Genomic DNA, 23,234 nt, shown 5'->3' on the forward strand with positions numbered 1-23,234 from the left:
GCACGAGCACTTTATTGACACCATTTCTTCTTATACATATAGTATTTTAATGTTTTCAATATGAAGTACACTGTAAGATGGCCGCCGAAATGTACTGGCATGGCTAGTCCTCTTTCTATGCTGGGAGAAGGGCGGAGATATAATGGTGTCTGTTACGATACACTGGTTGACACTGACAAAGCCGTAAAGGTGAAACGCGTCTGTCGAGGGGGCAGGGGGTCTGCCAATAAATCACTTTGGAAAACCAACTTTGAGTGCCGTCTACTTTCGCAAAAATACGAATGTGTTGCAGCAATATATATATATATATATATATATATATATATATATATATATATATATATATATATATATATATATATATATATTCACTGAAAAAACCATAGGTTGTAGACCATATATAGTTAGGAATTAGCATTTAAAAAACCTTATTTTACTCACACAAAACCATTGAAATTCCATATATAGTTAGTTGTACTAACTATATATCGCGCACCCGCAATCCACTGCTGATGATGTCACATATTACATCATTCATGACATGGTCAGTGACATCACTGATGACATCACTGATGACATCTCAAATGACATCACTGATGACATCACTGATGACAACATCCAGTGACTGTATGTTTCTGTAAAGTTAAAATATGTCTTATATATTGAAGAATGAGTGGATGTATAAGTGTCTGGATGATGTATTTAGTAGGTGCATGACTGACTGTATAAGTGAGTGATTAAATGTGTCTCACTGAGTGCATGGGTTAGTGACTAAACTGTTTTAAATTGTGCACCATTGTGTCTGTTGTTTTGTAATCTGATGCATGTGTTGATCATTAGCTATATGACTAACTATATGGGTTATTGATTAGTTGGCCAAGTATTTGTATGGGAGACTGAGTGTGTGTGTGTGGGTGGCTGGGAGGTGTATGACTGTGCATAGATGTGTGAGCAGTTGATTCACTAGATGTATGGGTTCAAAAGTGCATGTGGAAACAGCTGTATGGGCGGTTTACTGTGTGCATGAGTGTATTGGTGAGTGAATGGATATCTCAGTGCTACATGTCAAAGTAAGTACATATGTAAAACACAGTACATGTGGTAGTTGACATATATAAATAACTGTGCATAAGAGACAGTGAATGTGTGAGTGGCTGTATGGATTATTGTGAACTTGTATCAGGGATTGTATAACAGAGTAAATATGTGTTATTATATGTTTCAATAAGTAAGGTGTGTTTAACTATATAGTTTTCGGAAATGGAGGTGTGATTGATTCTTTGCAAGACTGATTAGGTGTGTGAGTAACTCCATGGATGAGTGACAGTCTGTGAGTGTCTGTTTACACTGAGTGTATCTACGTTTTTATTAGAGTCTGAAGAGGTTCATCGTATCATCACATGAATGATGTCATGAGTAATGTGAAATGAGATGTCATCAGTGATGTCATCAGTGATGTCATTTGAGATGTCATCAGTGATGTCATCAGTGATGTCACTGACCATGTCATGAATGATGTAATATGTGACATCATCAGCAGTGGATTGCGGGTGCGCGATATATAGTTAGTACAACTAACTATATATGGAATTTCAATGGTTTTGTGTGAGTAAAATAAGGTTTTTTAAATGCTAATTCCTAACTATATATGGTCTACAACCTATGGTTTTTTCAGTGAATTTTCAAGGTTTTGTAAATGCTAATTCCTAACTATATATGGTCTATAACCTATGGTTTTTTCAGTGAATTTCATAGGTTTTTTAATAGCAAATCTTTATAAAAATAATACATTTTAAATCTAATTTTATATTTTATTTTTTTTTAATATTATTTTTAGTGCGCTCCCGGGGCGCGGACAGGTGAACGCACGGGTAAGCGCAATCTTGCGGCGCGCCCCGGGGCGCGTACTAATGCGCGTCCCGGAAGCGCTATTGCCGAGAACGAAAACAACATCGTGACGTATCGCGTAGCCGCCACGCCTTGCGTCATAAGACACGTATCGCGTAGCCGCGAGATGAGTCTTATGACGCACCGCGTAAGCGCACCCGGAAGCGCATACGATCGCGCAACGTAAGCGCCCCGATGCGCTTACGATACACGCCCGGGACGCGTAGCGTAAGCGCGTCAAACCATGTGACTTTAAAATAACACTTTTCATTGGTTCAGAACTTTTTTTTTTCCAAATTGTGTGAAACCCACCCATTTCTCTCACTATTGCTTTGTACTTGGAGAGAGCAAGAGCTGTTGTGTCTACTCTATCTCCTACTTTTCTGATCTCCAGCAATGGCTGCAAGAGAGTCATCCAGCAGTGATTCAGAGGGATTTTTAGATGAGGACCCTCCTCAGCAAAAGAAAAAAACCCATTTCATCTGGAAATTTTACGAAATCCCAGGACAGAAAAAAGTCAACGCTCCCAAAGTAACATGCAAAATATGTGGGAGTAGTTTATCCAGAGGCAATCCTCTGAAAAAATATAGTTTTGGGAATGCTAATTTGATCCGGCATGTGAAAAGAAGACACCCTAACAACTTTGCCAGGGAGAGTGTCAGAGAGCTGGCACGGAATGTACCCACAGATGGCGGCAGCACCTCCACTGGTGGAGCAACACCTTCGGGACCACCCCGTGGAAGAATGGTTCCTAACATTCAGCCGGTGTTTGCGGGCATCAAATTTTTGTGCAAAGAGTGTGACGAACTGCTCTGCTATGGGGAGCAGAGTGTTGAACTGATTGCCCTAAAGAAACAGCAACACCGCTGCTCTTCCAGTCCCTAAATTTTCAAATTTTTTTGCTCCTGTTGAGCAGTTTTGGAATCCTTGTTTTTGTTTTTCCCTTGAAAAAAATCCAAAAAAAATATAAAATTGTTTTAAAAAGTCTAAAAAAATATAAAACAACAAAAACAAAAAAAAATATATAAAACAACAAAATCAAAAAAAAAGTTCTTTTCAGAACTACCTCCAATTTTTAAAAAGAAGCTTTATTTTTTTAAAAGTCTGTCATTTTTAATCTCCATGGTACGCTCCCCCGTACGCTCCCCGGTGCGCGTACCGGGCGCTCACCCCCGCGAAAATCGAATTTTTTTATTATTTTTTTTTTCACCCGCGGGAGCCTTTTATGGCCCCCACATGAAACCTAGGGGGTCAGGGGGTGTGTACCCTGCCCCCTCTTGCTCATTTCCCCCTTTGATTTTTGCCACCTCTTGTGTCTCAATCCTACCGAGACACAAGATGGCGGCCGCTGCGGACTGTTTCGAATGTTTACAGACACCCGAGAACCAATCAGCTTGCCGTGCGCAAGTCGCGTGGCGCGCCTGCAGCGCTCCCCGGTACGCGTACCGGGGAGCGCTCCAGGCGCGGCTCTAGATATATATCTTTTTTTGAACGTTAATTTCTCAAAATCCACTGGAGCACATATATTGAGACCTACAAAAGGCACATCGGGCTACCAGTCCCTACAATTTTGCCAAGTTTCGTGCAAATCCATTCAGCCGTTCGGGCTAAAAGTGAGGCCAACCGCCCTATGGAAAACTCAATGTTAAAAACACGTTTTGGGACCCCCTTTTTTTCTTGGCCCCCCCTGGACGAACACCCCCCAAATTTTCAGGGGCTGCTCAGAAACAAAATGTTCCATTTTCCAGAAAATTTCATCCAATTCCGTCCACAAACGCCAAAGTTATTAGACATAGAATTTTCAAAAATCCCATAGGGAAAAAATCCTAACTATATATACCTACTGGCGACCGCCAGTAGGTAATATATATATATATATACATACATATATATATATATATACACACACACACACACACACACACACACACACACACACACACACACACACACACACACACACAGAGAGGAATATATATATGTGTGTGTGTGTGTGTGTGTGCAGCTTTCTGCCGTGATTGAGGAGATGCACCTACCAAAGAGAATTGTGGCCCTGACAGCCTGAGATGCCGGTTTTGGAACTGGGAAATCAGGATTAAGTCCTGCCTTTGACCAACATCTTTTGATTCTGGTCAAATCATGTAATCTCCCAGTGTGTAAAACAGTGTGCAATGCAAGCGGGTGGTCATATAAAGCACTCTAATGCCCTTGGGCCAAGTTTGTGCTGCATAAAACTGCACAAAAATAGAAGGTAGGCGTATGAAGCTGTGCCGGCACACAGCTATAGGTTTGTTTTTTAATTTTATTTGCGTTTTTAACATATTTTACATAACATTCCAAGCCCCAGCACTGCTGGGTACCATATTCTCATGGTTTGGGAACTAAAGAGAGATGGGTGCAGACTGCAAGGAATATTGAGGTAAGCAGTGTATAAAATACATGCTTTACCAAGACACATAACTTAGCAAAGAAGGGACTGGGAAGTACAAAAAAACATACTTTTCTGAAATCAGAACTCGAGTAGTCTCCTCATTATTGCATAGCATATTTTCATCAACTCACTCCTGTTTAACTAGGACATTTCTCTGTAGGTAATTGACGTCAGAAAATGTCTTAGGCAACATACAAAAAAAGAGAACTGAAATTTGAATATTAATTTACCGCTCATATTAGTCATAAAGTTGATGTAGGCAATCCTGTCTAAATGCATTATTAAATCATAAAAGAACATTAGTTAATAGGCACTTCCTACCTCTGTTGCTGGGTTTATGTTGTTTTTCAAATATCCAGTAAGAGCTGCAACTTGAAATGCAAAATATGGCAGAGCCCAATTTTCCCTCAAGGGAATGGAGTCATGCATTCGTGTAGTATCTGCACTAGAAAAAGACCGAACATAATCAGCATCTCCGTTCAACATTGCAATTCAGATTTGCATGATGGCTAATTGCGGCGTTAATTTCAAAGACAAGTGCTAGCACAATGTACAATACAATGTGTAACAAGCTCATTTAGGAGCGGAATACGTTTTTATATATATTTATCAAATATATTACTTATGTAAAATTCTTACATGCCCAACATAATAACTTTAAAATGCTATCAAGCACACGTTTATCTGCAATACATAACCCTAAAAGGGTACTATAGCTTTTGACAGTACAAGTCTCTGTTAAGTGAGTAGTCTTAGAGCTTTGTTCACGCTAATTTGGCAATATGATAATAGAAAAACAATATCTAGTATCACTGAAATTAATAAGACTTCAGATACTGATAAGTAAAAGGAAGTACTTTGGCTGAAAAATAGATTTATAAAAGATGTCACAATTAGTTTCTTACCTGTTGATACCAAACCATGCTGCAGCAAGAAGTCCTGCATACCAGGACCCACTCAAAATCCAACTTGTGACAAACAAAGAAGCTACGTAAATTCCTTGCAGGATCAGTACTATGCCAATGTAGAAATACACTGGATCAGAAGGATTCTAGATCAGGAGACAATTCAATGAAATGGTATTAATAGGTTTCAGAAAACAAATGTCAAAAACAATGTAAGCTACTAAAGAAGAATGTTAGTTTGCCTACTATTCATCAGGACACAAGAGATTAGAACACTAGCAAACCTCATGGTCCTATATTTGACCACAATAACATCACTGGTTATACAGGGTGTAATTCCTGGAACTGCAGCAAAACAATGAATACAAATAATATATTAAAAAAAAAAAAAAAAAATTGATGCTGCTGGTTTTCTACAGCTTTTATCTTATTGGCCAATGTAAATGCTGTGCTACAGACAAATGACAGTGAGAGATGATTTTTCCATATTTTTAAAATAATGCATCATCGGTGTTTACAGCACTGAAAACTGCATCACTCCCACCGTTCTCAATGTTTAATTTGCTGTTAGACTCAAGACCAACTCATAATGTTCTCTTCCCCCTCCCCAATTGTCTTGCCTTTACAGAAACCTACTCACAGACTTATCATCATCCACTGTAGCCAAATCCTCCCGGCTCTAACATGCAGAAAAACAGGACATCAGGCAGAGGGTTCGCTTTTATTTACAAAAACAATGTAATCTTTAGTGAAATCCAATGGTGAGAGTTTGGAAGTGATGGAGCAAAGCTGCATGTAAGCGTCTCCCATGCATGCTCACCACTTATTCCGCCGCCCCAGACATGGAGATCTTCAAATAAATTGCTGATGACAGTTTGCTTATCTCCAACTTGAAACCTTATTAAGATATTCAAGAGTCTCTCCAGACAACTGGGAGGACAGGGATGAATCCATAGTTAGACAAAGTATCCACCGGAGAGAGCATATCCAAAGATAAGTATCTTGTTATCTAGACTGTACCACTAATGAACCTAGACGTCCAAACTGCAGCCTTAAAGGTGTCTAAAAACCAGTACTCCTGAAACCAATGCTGTGATAGTAGCCTTGGCTATGGTCAAATAAGACTGTCGGACTTCAAGGGGTACTTTGATGGCTAGTGCATAGCATATTTTGACGACAGTGTGCCGATTTCCAACTTGAGACCTTAAAAGATATTAAAGAATCACTCCATAAAAACTGGGAGGAGGGAGGACAGTGATAAATCTACAGTTAGACAAAGTATCCACCAGGAACAGGTTTACCAAAGTTAAGTACCTTGTTCTTCAGATGGATACCACCACCTGAAGGTTCCTCAACAGTAGAACAGATTGCATAGCAGTCTCTCCAAAAGCTGGGTGGTCTGGTGAGTGGACAAACTAGTGTAGTGAAAGAGCCACTTTTGTAGTCTGGCACACTATGATGACCAACTATCACCATTTTAATTGATTTTAGTGTGTTCCTTATTGTAGGTTGTCCTGCATTTGCCTGCTTCTCTTCTGTTCTGTAATGTTGCTGTCTTTCAGTGGGAGACTGAGTGGAACAGTCTTGCCAAGAGCAGAGCGTGTGGGATGTGCATTTGAAGGTGTGCAGTTGTGTAAGAATGTGTCAGTGGTGAGAATTGTGAGTTCTTACTATTAGCTTTGACCATTCTGTTTTCTGACTTTATCTTGCTTAATGGCAGGGCTTGCCTATTGGCTTTGGCATAATCTTATGCCATCTTGCATTAGTGGCCTATGCTTAAGCGACTCCATCTTCTAAGCCTTTCTAGGTTAGAAGTGATGTTTTGCTTTCACTTGGTTTCTGCACTCTGTATGCTAGTAGAAACCGGTTCTTATCAGAGGAATGTGCAGGCTCCATCTCGAAGGCATAGCAAAGGCCTGATCAACCAATGCAGTGTCCCCGGCACGGAGTGGTACGGAATCTGATGGGAAAAGGAGGCGGGACTTGCTAGAAGCTTCAACCAACGTTTTCAGTTGTATTAAAAGGGGGAGCCTCCACTGGTCTGGTGGAAGTTGGAAGTAGAAGTTTTGGGAGTTTGGATTCCGAGTGAGGGGAGACGTGTATCTCGGATTGAACCCTGATTGCTGAGCTCTGATCCCCTGTGTGAAGACTTCCCCCGCCCAGAAGTGGGCAGTGTATGCATCAGGTGATGTATTGAGTTTTGTATTTATTGCCATTGTGATGTGAGCCAGTGGCTGTGATCGTTTGAGGTGTTTTATTTGTGGTGTGGGAGGTGCACATCCAGAGTGATTCTCTACTCTGTATATATATATCTTTCTGATCTCTTGCAGGACGTCCAGTGTATCTTATCTTATATCAGTTATTGCTTGTTTATTAATCAGTATAATTATTGATTCATGCCATTTAGATTATAAGTTTGCTCAGTTATTGATTCATGCCTGTAGATTATAGGTTTGCTACATATATTTGGATTTAATGAATTTGGTATCTGAGACAGACTTTGTTTAGAGAGTATTATGTAATAAACCCCAAGCCTTATTCTAAAAGTGATAGTCTTTGCATTTTGTTAAATAAAACTCCTTTTCCCAAGGTGCTGTTTGTTTTGTGTTGCAGTGTTGTTGTGCCAGGGGTGGTAAGACATGCTTAAAACTGTATATTATTCAAAGGTGTAATGATCTATTTGCCTTCCAGGTGGGAGTGCAGTGTTTGGGTGTGGCTTATTGGTGAGAAGCCACATTCAAAACAACTACAAAGTCTAGTAGGACTGCACGGGCAAAGTGGCCTTCTCCACTTCAGACAGTAGTGCTTCACAAACAGTGACTCCCATGCTGTAACAGGGTAAGTGTCTAATCTCAGTATACCTCATACCGATGTGGTCATAGATCCCTTGGCTCTAGTCAGTTACACCTCCAAGCCTCTAAGGGGTTGCTTCATGGTCTGTGCATAGCAAAATTTAATGCAGAACACTATCAACCTAGAAGGGGTCCTCTTCTGCATCACCTTGCCTTTCTTTGCTCCAGAAAACCCTTCTAAGGTCTGATGGTCCATATGATGGGTTGAGTTAATGGTTCCTCTCCTCTTTCAAGGAGTGAAGTGAAGATGGGTAATGGATTAATGAATTGGCAGAAGCGAAAAGGAGTCACATCTTTTCATAACAAACACTGGCAGCGCCAACTCACTTATGCGAGATCTATTGGCGTAATCAATGTTTTTTTAGCCATGCTGTACAGCAGGGCTGAAAGTTTTTAAAAAAAAGTGCTATGGTGCTGTCAGTACTGGTCACGTCATAGCGCTTCAATTATTTTTACTTTCAGACGTGCTGATGTACAACATGACTAAACAAAATTGACAAAGCAAGTGAATCTTGAGAAGGCAAGGCCTATTGGCTTTGCCAATGCTTGCATAAGTTGTCAGGCTAATGCTAGTGGGGCCATTAAGAGTCCGGTTTAAAATCGGGCTCAAAAACACCCTTGACAAACTAGGTTTGTGTCAGGCCATTTTGTTTTTTCGTTTGACTGCCATGTTGCGCCTTACTGGATCATTTACATCCATACGGTTATTGAGGTTTGCTTTGATTTCAGGTTAGTTTTGCGGCACCTAATTTGTGTTCCATCACTGAGGTATTGCAGCTCAACAGTGCACCTACGGTACTGGTCTACAGTATCCTTACATAATCTTTCCTGCACAGCAGAGTAGCTCCCGCACACAGAGGCCATTGTTTTGGGGCCTCCATGATCGGTCTAGAATAAATTCGAGAATCCTTTTTATTTCAGATGATTCCGCTCTCAACCTGTCCCAATCTATTGACATATAAGGGAACACATGGGGTCTTCATGAAGCAGCTATTGCCCCGCAGTCATCCCCCCACCCCCTAACAAAATAACACACTACATGGAAGCTTCATCTTAGAAACTACCTTCAGCTCTCTGAAGAAACACGAAAAACGGGAGATTGACCACCAAGTGATAAAAAAACAGGCGAACATTCCCGTACACAGATAAATGAACAATCAGCGCATGCACCTCCAGGTAGAGAGCTAGTTTTTGCAAAAGAGTGCAAACAACAAAATATTAATAACCATTTAAGCTTTGAGGTCATACAAATCTAAGATTGAGGCGAAATTGTAGTGAAATCAGAGACTACAAAATACAATCAGAAGCCCTCACACAGAAACTAACAAACAGAGGTTACCCAAAAAGGATCATCCACAAGGCACAAAAACAAGCAAGGAATCAAAATTGAGAAGCTTGACTGGAACCTACAGTAAAACAAGACAACTATTCCGCTAACTTGTGTAACAACGTACAACTCCATCTCGACAAAAGTTGCCAATATTATCCAGAACAATTGGAGGATATTGACCTCAGGAAAACTACAGGGGGAGAAACCCCTGTTTTCCCACAAAAGATCACAAAACCTACGTGACAGTCTGGTAGCCACGCGACCCAGACAGAATCTCATCAGAGACCACACAGTCCTTAACTCCTGGGGTCTGCCAAACATCACTGGACATTTCGCCTGTGGAAATTGCAGCGTGTATCACTTGACAAAGACAACGAAGAACTTGAGTCTTGAACCAGGCAAAACATGGCAGATCCGCAAACACACAAATTGTAATTCAGCTAACGTTGTTTACATGATCACATGTCTATGTAGTTTAAGATACATTGGCATGACTTCGAGGAAAGTGAAAACCAGGATCTGCGAGCATAGGAGCAATATCCGGTGCAAGCGCAACACTACTAAATTAACTGACCACTTCCTCACTACAGGACATACTCCAAATGACATGACATGGGTAGTCATAGAGCAACTAGAGAGCAATAGATACAACCTACACAATGCTCTTCTGGGGAAAGAACAACGATGGGTGTATAGACTCCAGACCCACGTTTCCGGCCTCAACAACAATGTCCCCTGGAACTCTATACAAAGACCATGACCTTGGGCACCTGTCTGCCCTATAGACACCAGTTGAAACGTTCGTGCCAGCCTCCGAAAACTATTACTTGATCACACACACATAAAACACCATCGCTGGCACCTTATTCTTATTCCTGTTAGATGGTTACTCCCCATCGATTTGACATGACATATCACTTGGTAAAAACATTTTGTAAACCTCTGGAGAGATAGACACTGAAATGACACCGCAAGGTATTATGGACATCCCGGGCCATTACTGTGGTATCTAGTTGTGGCCTCTCACATTTGGGAACCGCGCACTTCCAAGTTTTCACCACGACTGCCACACGCATAATTATACATCAGCTTTTTCAGAAATAGGGATAGTTATAAATAGTGCAATATATCGTGCACATCTAATTTGACACTTTCAAATATTCCCTAACCTTGAGCCCTTGGAATACTAGGTTCCGTCTAGTTACCCAATAAAGATCCAGTCACGTACTCTAACCAACAACGTTGGTACAGGGGATCTGTTTTTTATTATGTGTTTTTTAATAGCCTTTCGTAGGGACATGTGAGCACTCTTATCACTTTGTTCACCATAGCGGTTCCCAATAAAGTTCCAGCGCTCCACGCATGCGCTGTTCCTGTTTCTCCTCCCTGAGCCGCTACGTCTTTCTAATTCAGCGGTCTAGCTGCATGCACCCACGTGACTCGCGCACACGCGATGACGCGTTGCAACAGCTTCTCTACTACAAGAAGCACCCGTGACCGTTCAGTTTACGGGTCCGGATCCACGAACTAGGTCATGAAGTATCGCTAGAGGTGACAAACGTGAGTAACTCTTCCCCATTTACGGGCGGATTGCAACCATCCATGGCAGCAGCTCGCCTGTATTACGAAACATAACATTAGATTACTAAAGACCTTTCCTCTCTAACTTATCTACAGGGTCTCCTAGCACTCCAACGTGTGACAGGATCCTTGTATCAAGACACTCAAAAGATAAAGTGAGCGTTGCTCTTCTATGTTACGTGTTGTTTGTCCCGTTTGTCTTTGCACATGTAGAATGGGTTCTGAAAACACATACCAGGCGCTACTTCTCTGGAAATATTTTAATATAGCATTACATCCACACAGGATGTGCCATAGTTATAGTTCCAGGCACCAGAAGAGCATCTTACGTTTACTATTAACCGATAAAAGTCCACCTTGGCACATTGTAGCCACGCAAGGTTCTTTTCAGCGTTCCCATGCATGCCCCACTCTCTCCAGACATGCATGATGTATGAATAAAGCAGGTATTACCACCTGGACATTGCTTGCTCACCATATGCACGAAATAAGCGATTCTGATTACGATGATAAGATATGCTTGGCATTGTATTATTTTCTTTTCAGATACTTTACGTACAGGATCTGTGAGTATACTGATCCACTACATACACAGTGCGCTATAGGGTGCGCGCTGATATAACTATACACCACAGTGGCCAGTCCAACCTTTTTTGGCCATGGGCACTATTGGTCCTGAAGAAAGCCTCACGACTACCGTAGAAGGCTGAAACTAGTAGACCTACACTTCTTGAAAGGGATATAGAGGTACATTTTCACCTCAAATATATCCTGTCGATGTTTTTACCCATGCCATAGGACCCTTCCATTAAAACTTTTAAAAGGGCATTTCGTATAGGCATTTTTAGCATATAATTCACCACACATAGCACTGTCACTTTCACACGAAATCCCGCTCCGCTGTAGACAGGCGTTGCAGCACGGCTGGATCGCACTCGGTGATCCAGCTGGGCCCCGATGATGAAGCATGCCACCTACCAGGTAGGTGGGTGAGGGGTTTCTTAACAACAACAACCTGTTAATATCATCAAAAGACCAGGTGACAGGGTAGCATCCCTGACCTGTACCTTCTGGAAGTCTTGTCCATGTTGTTCTAATATATATGTTTGGGGAAAAGGACAAGTACTACGGTCTATTCCTCTCTCTCTTGTTGCCACCTTGTCATACAAATGACAACATTTTCCTTCTGCGGAGTAAAATCAAAACTATATTATCTACAAAGTCGAGCTTTCTATTCTGCATTTCATCCTTCGTGCTTTTGCATGAAAAAAGGAAAATCAAATACTTACAAATGTATAGGTAGAAAATTAGGGGCCTTAGGAGAGGCATATGACGAAGGGTCAAGTTAGAGGGTTCAAGTCCTAGCGTTCTCTTTATTTTGTGAACTTGGAAATGGTTGATACCTTGTCAGCACTAATTCTTCACTATGATTCGCCATCGTACTTCTTAATTTTCATCGTAAGCTCATCAACTATTTTTGGATGTTCTCTGCACTTTACCTTTTCCCCTTAATCCTCCATTTGCAAGAAGTCAACCTTTAGACAGGGCATGCTATGTCTTGCCAGAAAATTGTGGCTTACCAACAACATACCGGGTCTTGTGATCTATTAATTTCTTACAATTGGTTAGCTTTGCTTGTCACTCTCATTTACCTGCTTTTTATTGGTGCTCCATCTTTTCAATGTATTTATTTTATTTATTTATTTAATGCAATTTTATATAGCGTGACCATTACCCGAAGGTGTCAGAGGGCTTTACATAAGAACCAGTTGCGATACATAAGGACTTAGTATTACATGAGTTACATAAAAGATACAAACAGAAAAACTTTTGCAAATGTGCAAGTTGTAAAGTCGCACAAGGAAGAGATACAAATGGATAAACTCTAAGAATCACGTAGGAATGGTAGTGAGTACAAGGGTCTGCTACATATACCAGTGGTTAGAGTTATCTCTATATACATATATATACAAATAGATTTGATCAGGATTACATTTTACCAGCGATTAGGCTTGGCAAGTATATATCACCTTTTTACAGAGTGAAAAGAGAAAGAAAAAGAAAAAAAGAAAAAAGGGCTAGAGTGGGGTAAGTGGGGGAGAAGAATCTGAGGCTGAGCTTGGTGAGAGGAAAGAGGGGGACCTGAGGGGTAGAAAGAGATAAGGCATTCCAGTAAAAGAGAAATGACTGAAGGTCGGAAGGATGGAATCCAGTGGACCAAAGGAAAGCACAAGATTCAACAAGATGGTGGACCCGGGTCGTGGGCATCGATGGAAACCATCTCAAAATGGCAAGATGCACCCAGGTCAGGACCCAAAAACCATGAGAGCAGAGTTCCAGCACCAAGGGAGGGCAGTAGAATGTCTGCTGTTCCGCAAGATGGCGGACCAAGGACAAGAGCGACAACAGGAGACGTTCCCAAAATGGCGGAGCGCACACGAGTTCCAGTCCAAAAGTTACGAGTGCCAAGTCCACTCTGCAGCCATTGCTTGCTTTTCAAGCCCTCTTTTTCCTTTTTGTGTGAAGCTCTCCATGACAGTGTGTGGGTTTTTGTACTGTCTCTCTCAAGTACATCTTCTCGTCTTGCTGTCTGTTGCCTGTGTGCTTCTTCCTATTGCCTCTCCCCACTCAAACGCCCTCCGTGTTGCTTTCCTGTCCCTTCTGCCCTCCCTGTGTTGTTTTGATGTCAGTCAACCCCATCATTCCCGAGTTACTTTCTCATTCGTTCCAGCACTAGTGTTGCATCTGTATTCATTCCCCTGCGTTGCTTTGCACCCTCATTACTTCTGTTTGGCCACCCATTGCTTATTTTTTTTTCTTGTTTATTTTAAGTCACTTCCTGTAACTTAGTTGTGAAAGTTTAAGTAACTTCCCTTCCTGCAGTGTCTTGATGCTCATTTTACATTAGTACAGAGCTTAAAGTCAGATTTATGTCACTGCCTCTTCTCTAACGATAGGGAAGGCTTAGAGCGATGAGACCACTTTCTTTATCAGTTGCTCTTTGCCTCTCACAGGAATGGTGCGCACAGCCATGCTGATGCGCTTTTTGTGGTGAACAAACTTCGTCTGAAGTAAAGAAGCGGCAAGTCCTGTTCATAGTCTCAGGTGCGGCTTCTGCACCTGAAACCTGGATCTACGGGGCGTAAGAAAATAAAGAATGTACAAGAAAGAAGTAAGAGCATTACTCCAGATGTGAGAAGATGCATATGCGTCTGCTTTCTTTCTCTCACAGCCTCACGAGTCCTAAGTCTGCTTTGAGATCAGTTGAAGTAGATTTCTTGGAGGCCACACCTGCCTGTCTGTGCTGAAAACTCTCTCCCTGAATGCTGCAAAACGTGTGCATGGAGTATAGGATCTCGCACGCCCATCAACAGCAATGCTGGTTCTTTTCAAAGGACCCCTGGATAAAAGAACTCCTTAACACCCTGAAAATTATATATATTTTACACCACAATATCGAGGACAAATTATTTGCAAATAACTACCCTCATCAAATAGTGTGTGCCATCTCATCACATCATATGACCAGTAGAGGCCCTTGTGCTCCCTGGCATACACAGATGAGAATGTTTGGAATTAACTCTGATCCCTCCCTAGCATCCCCTATACTTGCTGGATCCTCCTTAATAAACGTAATACCCTCAATACCAATGTGGTACCAAACCTTAGTAGACCTTCCAGTTTTCAGCAATTTCAGCAATTTCTACTTGATTAAATCCAAAGTGTTTGGGAGGTTAGGTCTATTAATAACGTAGGGGTCTCACAGTCTAATGGTGCTTCAGTTTAATATTTGTTTCTGTAAACTAGGAGATGTGTTCCTTCTTGGGTTGGTCAGACTGATGCCCCTCTGCTCAGCATGTACTCAATATAGAGCCTAATCCCTGGCCCCACCGTACAATTGATTGTGTGACAGGAGGTGGCTTGCGTTTGTGTAAAAGTGCCATTGTTATTGGTTGGCAGTTTCACCCCTTCTACCTGCCTCAGCAGTTTATACCTAAACTAACTCCTCATCTATGTTTTTTTGACTATACGACTAGCTGCTCTGCAGCCACTAGCTTTAAACCCTGCCAGTCCAGTGCCTATGTACTCACTACCATGTCATTGAACTGCAAAAGAGATACTGGCACACACTTTGGGGCCCATTATGATCTCGGACGGACTTGAGTCCGTCCGCGATCACTGAGGAGGAGGGAACGTCCGCATGGGCATGCGGAGTTCCCTCCTGTCCAATTAGGATGTGACCGCCACCCTGGCGGTCACATCCTCTATTTGTAACATTGCGGCGGGTGCGGCTTCAAGCTGCACCCGCTGCAATGTTACAAATGCATACATTGCATTTGTATGCAGAAAGCGGCAGGCACCGCGCGGTGCCTGCCGATTTCTGCATACAAATGCAGTGGAGTATCATAGGTACCCCCCATGTGCACCCCCCACACTCCCTTCACCCAGGGGGCCCGCTACGGGCCCCCGAGGTGAAGATCCGCATGCTTTTCCTCGGCGGAGAAGCCGCCGCGGAAAAGCATGTTTTCTCAGCCATCCCAATATGTCTGGCGGTGTCTGAGAGACACCGCCACCATATTAGGCCTTTTCCGCAGCGGTTGTAAGTCAACCGCGGCAGAAAAGCGGCGGACTGAAACCAGGACCCACCAGCCATCCTAATGTGGCGGTGGGTCTTTGGTGGGTCCGCAGAGGATTTTCCGCATCCTCCGGGCCGGCGGTGGCTTTCGCCGGCCCGGAGGATGCAGAAAATCATCCATCGTAATCAGCCTCTTTGTCTCTACTGGCACAAAATGCTTGTGTCCATCAGTGGCAGTCAGTACATTTTTGTTGGATATTATAGGGGTGGGGGTGTTGCAGTTTTTGTGTTTTCTCTCCTTCCCATATGTAAAATAACACAAATCTATAAAATACTGGCCAGGTTGGGCACTAGTGCCTAGAGCTTGTACCAACTCCATGACTAGCCATGATGGGTGTGGAAAGTCAACCATGTTAGTAATAAACTCTAGGCAGTACATGATAGTTAGCTGGTTGATTCACATTTGTGCTCCAGGAAATAGGGTTCCTTTCATGGTTATAGGAGGAGGTAGTTTCCAAGTCGTCGGTAATTCTTTCTTCAAACGATTTGCATCAGGTAGGATGGAGCCACAATTCTTTTTAGGAGACAGAAGCTGGAGGTACTGCTCCACCAGCAACACCTTTAAAATATGCTGCATCACATACAAAGTAGAAACAATCCACATTCCAACACTCAGCAATGCAAAGTCCTATATCATAAAATGGTAGCTGGGTCTCTTACCCCAAACAAAAAGTAAAATGAAACAAAATGTCTCACATCTAATAGAAGAGTAAGAAATTCACAAATGTAGTTTATTTTCCCTAGCAGTATTTATTATAGTAGATATCATGGGTTGCATAAATGAGTGGACCTGTCAGCTTGGGCTGAGGTTGACTTGGAAGAACCATCACATATTGTAATGCCTTAGAAGATCAACTAGAAGCCATCCATATACATCACTGGTGGTCATTATAAATGTGTTCCAATGAAGGGTCCGCTTAGTAGTATTAGTAGTAATAATGCTGGACAAATAAAAGTCATGATCATTGTTAGTTTATTATTTTATTTTTTTATTAGCTCTCACCTACCAGACAGCGCAACCTGTCTGTTAATGAAAAGACCTACTGTTAATTTAAAGAGCTCGACCATTGCTTACTACTGGTTGGCTCTATTGTTACTCTCATTCGCTTGCTTTTTATTCATCAGCTTGTGTGGAGATTACTTCCTAGTCTTGTGCTTGTCCCACCCCAGGGGCATAGATGCACTACTTGTCTCCTTCCAGTGCTCACTTTTGAAGCACTATTTTTATCTTTCTGTTTAAGCCCTCACCAAAATTGCATGTGTTTTCCAGCTGTCTCCCTCGTGTACCCCTCCTCCATACTCTGCAGCACTCAGTGTTTATCTCTCTCACCCGTGTGATTCTCCCCACCTGTTTTGCTTTCTCGCCTATGTGCTTACCCCCAACACTCTATGTTCCGCTCTCTAGCCTGTGTGCATCTCTTTACCCTGAAATCTATCTTCCTCTTTCACCCTTGTGGCTCCCCTTTGTTCTCCATATTGCTTCCCACTCCTCTGTACACTGCAATTCTTCGGCACCTCACCACCCTCATCCTAAGGGTTGCTTCTTGTACAGTTTGCTTTCTACAACCCACGTCCTTCATGTTCCCCCACCCGCACCTCAAAAAAAAAACTGCTTTTGCGATAATTGCTTTAGATTTTGTTTGATCAATCTAACTCGGATTAGTATATAATAAAAAAAAATGAAAAAGCCTATGTCATTTTGTAGGTACAAAATGAAGCAGACAGATGGGACTTCGCGCTTCTTTTTCCTTTACTCATCAGCCTTTCTGCACAGCATCTGGGAGGGAAACATCCTTTAAAATAAGCCAGAATCACGCTCTGCCTTCACAACATGGGTAATAGAACAAATGTGTCATTACCGCGCATTACTTTAGCATGCAGGTCATTACAACGACTTGCTTTAAGAGTGTGCATTGGTGAAGTGGTGTTGGATTTAATGTCCAACACCTTCCCTACTGTTGTGCAGACTGGAGTTGGAATAGTAAATGATAATAATCAAAAGTCCAGCACCCCCCTTAAGGCAAGTCTTGTAACTAATTACGTGCCTAAGGAATGGTAGTAAAGACGTGTTCATCCTAATGCCCGGCGTTTAAAAGGCATGAATGCAAAAAGCATGCGTGATTCTGTCATACAACCCATCTGGGATGATGCACAGCATCGCTGTTAGAAAGGCGACCCCGGGGGAGGCAGAAGACGTCTGACTGACCACCCCTAGGTCCACCTCTCCGTCAAGAAGTAGCCGAGCGTTACTGAGAGGCCTCCTGGGTGAGGGCCCTCTCCTAGGATCGCACAGCAGAGTAACCACACACTACAAATGGACACCACACCAGAGGTCGAGTTCGTAAGCTTTATCAGGAAATAAAGGTTGCGGGTTCTCAGCGATATGTACAAGCAGACCGAGGGGTCTGTAAAGTCTCGCAAGAGAGGATCAGGGTAGTGGGACAGTCTCGGTTGGGGTGTAGGAAGGGATACCTTGCGCACAGCTCTCAATCCTGAGCCGGGGGTTCCGAGAGGTTGAGCCGCGGCAGCGCCAGCAGGCTCTCAAGATGGTTCGGCAAGGTGGGCCGCGGCAGCGGCAGCAGGCTCTCCAGATGGTTCGGCAAAGGGGGGCCGCGGCAGCGCCAGCAGGCTCTCAAGATGGTTCGGCAAAGGTGGGCCGCGGCAGCGCCAGCAGGCTCCCAGGAGGGTTCGGCAAAGGTGGGCCGCGGCAGCGCCAGCAGGCTCTCAAGATGGTTCGGCAAAGGTGGGCCGCGGCAGCGCCAGCAGGCTCTCAAGAGGGTTCGGCAAAGGTGGGCCGCGGCAGCGCCAGCAGGCTCTCAAGATGGTTCGGCAAAGGTGGGCCGCGGCAGCGCCAGCAGGCCCTCAAGTTCTCGTGAGGTTCCAGGAAAAATGAGTTCTTCTGGGGTCGGTCGTGACAGCGTCAGCAGGGCTCTCCAGTCCAGAATACAACTGCCGTCCTACTCCGGGGCAGGCCCAGATATAGGACTGGAGTTCTTTGATGTCCGGACCCTCGCGCCTGGGGGTCAGAGGGGCCGGGATGATGGTGTCCAGACACCCAGCAGGGGGGTGGAGCCAGCGCCCAGGGAGGCCGGAGGGCGATCGAAACCAGGCGTCCGGGGACGGCTGGAGGGCCATCGAAACACCCTTCTCTCCGGGATCTGTCGAGTGGCCACTCGACCACCTGGGTGGATCTTGGTGCCTTGATGTCTGGGCTGTGCTGAGGCCTGGGCCGGGGACGAGGCCACGTGGTCGTGACGTGGTGGGCCCAAGATGGAGTCGGGCGCAGCCTCGTGCTTAGGTCGTGAGGGGCCCACGCTGGAGCCAGGTCGGTAGTGGGGGTCCGGGATGGTGGCCGGACCAGCAAGGTTGGGGCGTGCAGTGTCGGGCAAAAGGGCTGCCCGATGCTGGGTGGAGGGCCTATGTCGTCCTGGGCCCGCCATGCGGGAGGGGTAGGGCCACGCCATGAGGCCGGGTCCAACACGCGTCCCCCCCCAGCTGAAGGCAGGGGAGAGTCACCCATCTTCTTGGGGATTCTCCTCGCCGAGGCGGAAGAATCTGGAGAGGCCGTCAGCATTGGCGTGGTCGTTGCCGGGGCGATGCTCCACAGTGAAGTCCATCCCTTGCAGGGAGATGGACCATCGCAACAGTTTCGGGTTCTCGCCCCGCATCTGCATCAACCACCACAGGGGTCGGAGGTCGGTCTGGACCCGGAAGTGGGTGCTGAAGAGGTAGGGCCGGAGCTTCTTTAGGGCCCACACGACAGCGAAGGCTTCCCTCTCGATGGTGCTCCAGCGCTGTTCTCTGGCTAGCAGCCGCCGGCTGATGAAGGCAACGGGAAGGTCGATTCCCTCAGGGTTCACTTGAGAGGACCGCCCCAATACCGTGCTCCGAGGCGTCGGTTTGGACCACAAACTCTCGGCTGTAGTCGGGGGCCTGGAGCACAGGTGCGGTGCACATGGCAGTCTTGAGAGTCTCGAAGGCTGCTTGGCACTCTGGGGTCCAGCACACCTTCTGGGGTAGCTTCTTGGAGGTCAGTTCTGTGAGGGGCCCCACAATGCTTCCATAGTCTTTGATGAAGCGCCGATAGTATCCTGTGAGCCCCAGGAAGGCTTGGACGGCGGTTTGGGTGATTGGGGGCTCCCAGGCCCGGATGGCGTCAATCTTTGGCTGGAGGGGGGCCACCCGGCCGCTTCCCACCTGGTGTCCCAGATACGTCACGGACCCTTGGCCGATCTGGCACTTGCTGGCCTTTATTGTTAGTCCGGCCCGTCGGAGGGCCGACAGGACTTCCCGGAGGTGGGTCAGGTGTGCATCCCAGCAGAGGCTGTACACCGCAATGTCGTCTAGGTAGGCGGCGCTGAACTCTTCTAGCCCGGCCAGCACTCTATTCACGAGTCTCTGGAAGGTGGCCGGGGCGTTTTTCATGCCGAAGGGCATCACCTTGAAATGGTAGTGGCCACCCGGGGTCGAGAAGGCTGATCGCTCTTGTGCTCCAGGGGTGAGGCCGATCTGCCAATACCCGGCCGTGAGATCGAAGGTGCTGAGATACTTCGCCGCCCCCAGGCGATCGATCAGTTCATCCGCCCGGGGGATGGGATGGGCGTCGGTCCTGGTGACGGCATTCAGCCCCCGGTAGTCAACACAGAACCGGAGCTCCGGGGGCGTGCCGGGGGCGGTGGCTTTAGGGACCAGGACAACTGGGCTGGCCCACGGACTGTCGGAGGGTTCGACTACCCCCAGCTCTAGCATCTTGGCCACCTCGGACTGGATGCAGGCCCGAACTCGATCGGGCACTCGGAAAGCTCGGTGTCTTACAGGCGGGCTGTCTCCGGTGTCTACATCGTGGACACACCACCGGGTGACTCCAGGGGTGAGGGAAAACAGATCTGCAAACTGCCCCAGCAGCTGCCGGCAGTCATGGTGCTGCTCCGGGGTCAGGGTGGAGGAGAGCCTGACCCCTTCGATGGAGCCGTCCTTCTCAGTGGTGCTCATGAGATCTGGCAGCGGTTCGGAGTCGTCTTCCGCTCCTTCATCGGTCGCTAACAGCAGACTTAGTTCAGTGCGGGCAAAGTGCGGCTTGAGCCGGTTAGCGTGTAGGACCCGGAGGGGGTTCCTGGGGGACTCCATGTCCACCAAGTAAGTGACGGGGCTCTTGCGCTCCACCACTTTGAAGGGCCCCGTCCACTTGTCCTGGAGGGCACAAGGTTCAACCGGGGACATGACCCAGACCTGCTGGCCAGGTTCGAATTCGATGGACGAGGCGTTCTGGTCATACCAGCGTTTCATCTCCTCCTGACTGGCTTCAAGGTTGGCTTCGGCAAGTTCCCGGAACTTTCGAGTCTGGTTGCGGAGGGTCAGGAGGTACTGGTAGACATCTGGTGGAGCACCTCGGACAGCCGTCTCCCAGCCTTCTTTGACCAGGCTGAGGGGGCCTCGGACCGGGTGCCCATACAATAGTTCGAAGGGGCTGAACCCCAGGGACTTCTGGGGTACTTCGTGGTACGCAAACAGGAGGCAAGGCAGCAGAACGTCCCATTTGCGTTGGAGTGGCTCCTCGAGGCCCTTGATCATCCCCTTCAGCGTTCGGTTAAACCGCTCCACAAGTCCATTTCCTTGGGGTTGATACGGGGTGGTGAACTTATATGTGACCCCGCACTGTTGCCACAGGGACCGCATATACTTGGAGATAAAGTTTGTGCCCCGATCACTCACGACTTCTCGGGGGAAGCCGACTCTGGAGAAGATCCCCATTAGGGCTCGGCCTACTACTGGGGCCGTGATGGTTCGGAGGGGGATGGCTTCCGGATATCGGGTGGCATGGTCCACCAGCACGAGGATGAAGCGGTGCCCTTGAGGGGTGCGGGGGTCCAGGGGCCCCACGATGTCTATCCCCACTCGCTCGAAGGGGGTGGTGACCACGGGAAACGGCTGGAGCGGGGCTTTGACTTTCCCCCCGCTCTTCCCGCTGGCTTGACAGGTCGGGCAGGATCTGCAGTGATTGTGCACATCGTTGCGCATTTTCGGCCAGTAGAAATGAGTCACCAGGCGGCTGTAAGTTTTGTCCTGCCCCATGTGCCCGGCGAGGGGCACATCGTGTGCTAAGTTCAAGAGGAAGTCTCGAAATCGGAGGGGAACGACCAGCACCCGGCTGGCCCCTAGTTCGGCAATCTTCTGCTCACTGTAGAGAAGGTCGTTGTCCCAATAGACCCAGTGGGACGCCGCAGGGTCTCCAGCGGCTTGAGCGGCGGCTTGTCGTCGAATTCCCTCGAGGGAGGGACAGGTGCTCTGTTCTTGTCGGAATTGTTCGCGGGTGGGGCCACCTTCTTGGCGCCACTGAGCTAGTTCCGGTAGGTGGCCGAGCTCGGTGATTTCCTCATGGCTGGGCCCCTGGGGGCCGGGTTCAGGGTCGGTGTCCTCGGGGACGGCGGGCGGTGGAGGTGCGGGCCACTCCGGCTCCTCGATCGGGGCTTCCTCCGTTGGGGGGGGAGGCCCGGGCGGACATGGAGCGGGTGGTCGCACAAACCCACTCGGGAAGGCCTAGCATCCCCAGATACTCTCTCCGCTCTACGCCGGCCCAGAGGGAACTTTCCAGGTCGTTCCCGAGGAGGCAGTCCACGGGGGCATCGTCTCGGACAGTCACTTTCAGCATGCCCGACACCCCTCCCCACTCGAAGGGGATGCGGGCCATCTGGCACAAACTTTCAGAGTTGTCAGCCGACCGTACTGGGCACAAGACGTTGGGGAGAGTTTGTTCTGGGGTCACCAAGTGGCAGCGGACCGCCGTCACGCTGGCCCCAGTATCCCGGAGGGCTTCGGCCCGGCGTCCATTGATGGTGACCCATTGGCGGTATTTCTGGGTGTTACCTGGGATCGGGTCTCGGGGGATCATGTCTCGATCACCCAGGCATGCTTAGATCATGGCTGCGGGCTCCCACTCGGCCTGCTCGGTGTCGTCGCCCTCTTCTTCGCCTCCCTCGGCACTCAGGGCGGCGGCCGCGATCTGGCGGCTCGGGGGACCGGTGGTGTCGGGTCGCTGGTTCATCGGGCAGAGAGGGTCGTTCGCATAATGGCCCTGTCGCTGGCATCTGTGGCACGTAACATTCGGGCGGGGCCCGGGTCTTGCTGGGGGGCCTCCCCTCCAACCCAGGGATGGCGACGGGGAGGTAGGGGATGCCCCCGCGGGGGTGTCTCGGCCCCTGCTCTGGCCTCCTCCGCCGCCTCGGGGTCAGTGGTTCCCCGGGGATCCCCGGCCGTAGTCTCCCATCGGACTCCGGGGAACTCGGTTGCTCACCCATCTATCCGCCTCGACCGCGGGTTTTCGTGGCTCTGTCAATTTGCTGTCGAGGAGGTGCTGCCGGAGTTCGATGAAGCAATTATTGGAAAGATGCTCCCATAGGATGAGGTCGACCAACTGCTGGTAGTTGGTGACCTGGCAGCCTCTGATCCACCCTTCGAAGGCTCTGCTGTAAAAGTTCACGTACTCCACCCAAGTGGTACCGGGGATTTTCTTACAGTCTTGAAATCGCTGCCGGTACATTTCGGGGGTGAGTCCGTAGCGAGTGAGGAGGGCGGTCTTCATGTGTTCGTACGAGGTCATCTCGGCGTCGGGGAG

At 46.9% G+C, this 23,234-nt stretch overlaps 1 protein-coding gene across 1 annotated transcript in view; it reads right to left on the minus strand.

The window, feature by feature from the left end:
- The window catches only part of DPY19L4 (dpy-19 like 4), a 672,410-nt gene that overhangs the window by 420,576 nt on the left and 228,600 nt on the right, over window positions 1-23,234 (minus strand). Inside the window, exons 6-7 of the mRNA XM_078687017.1 lie at window positions 5,224-5,369; window positions 4,640-4,763 (exon numbers count right to left, since the gene is read on the minus strand). Of these exons, the coding sequence (XP_078543143.1) occupies window positions 4,640-4,763; window positions 5,224-5,369 (270 nt within the window). The remainder of the gene's footprint in view (window positions 1-4,639; window positions 4,764-5,223; window positions 5,370-23,234) is intronic.

The sequence above is a fragment of the Lissotriton helveticus genome, chromosome 4_1, assembly GCF_964261635.1.
Source record: "Lissotriton helveticus chromosome 4_1, aLisHel1.1, whole genome shotgun sequence".
NCBI classification, from domain to species: domain Eukaryota; kingdom Metazoa; phylum Chordata; class Amphibia; order Caudata; family Salamandridae; genus Lissotriton; species Lissotriton helveticus.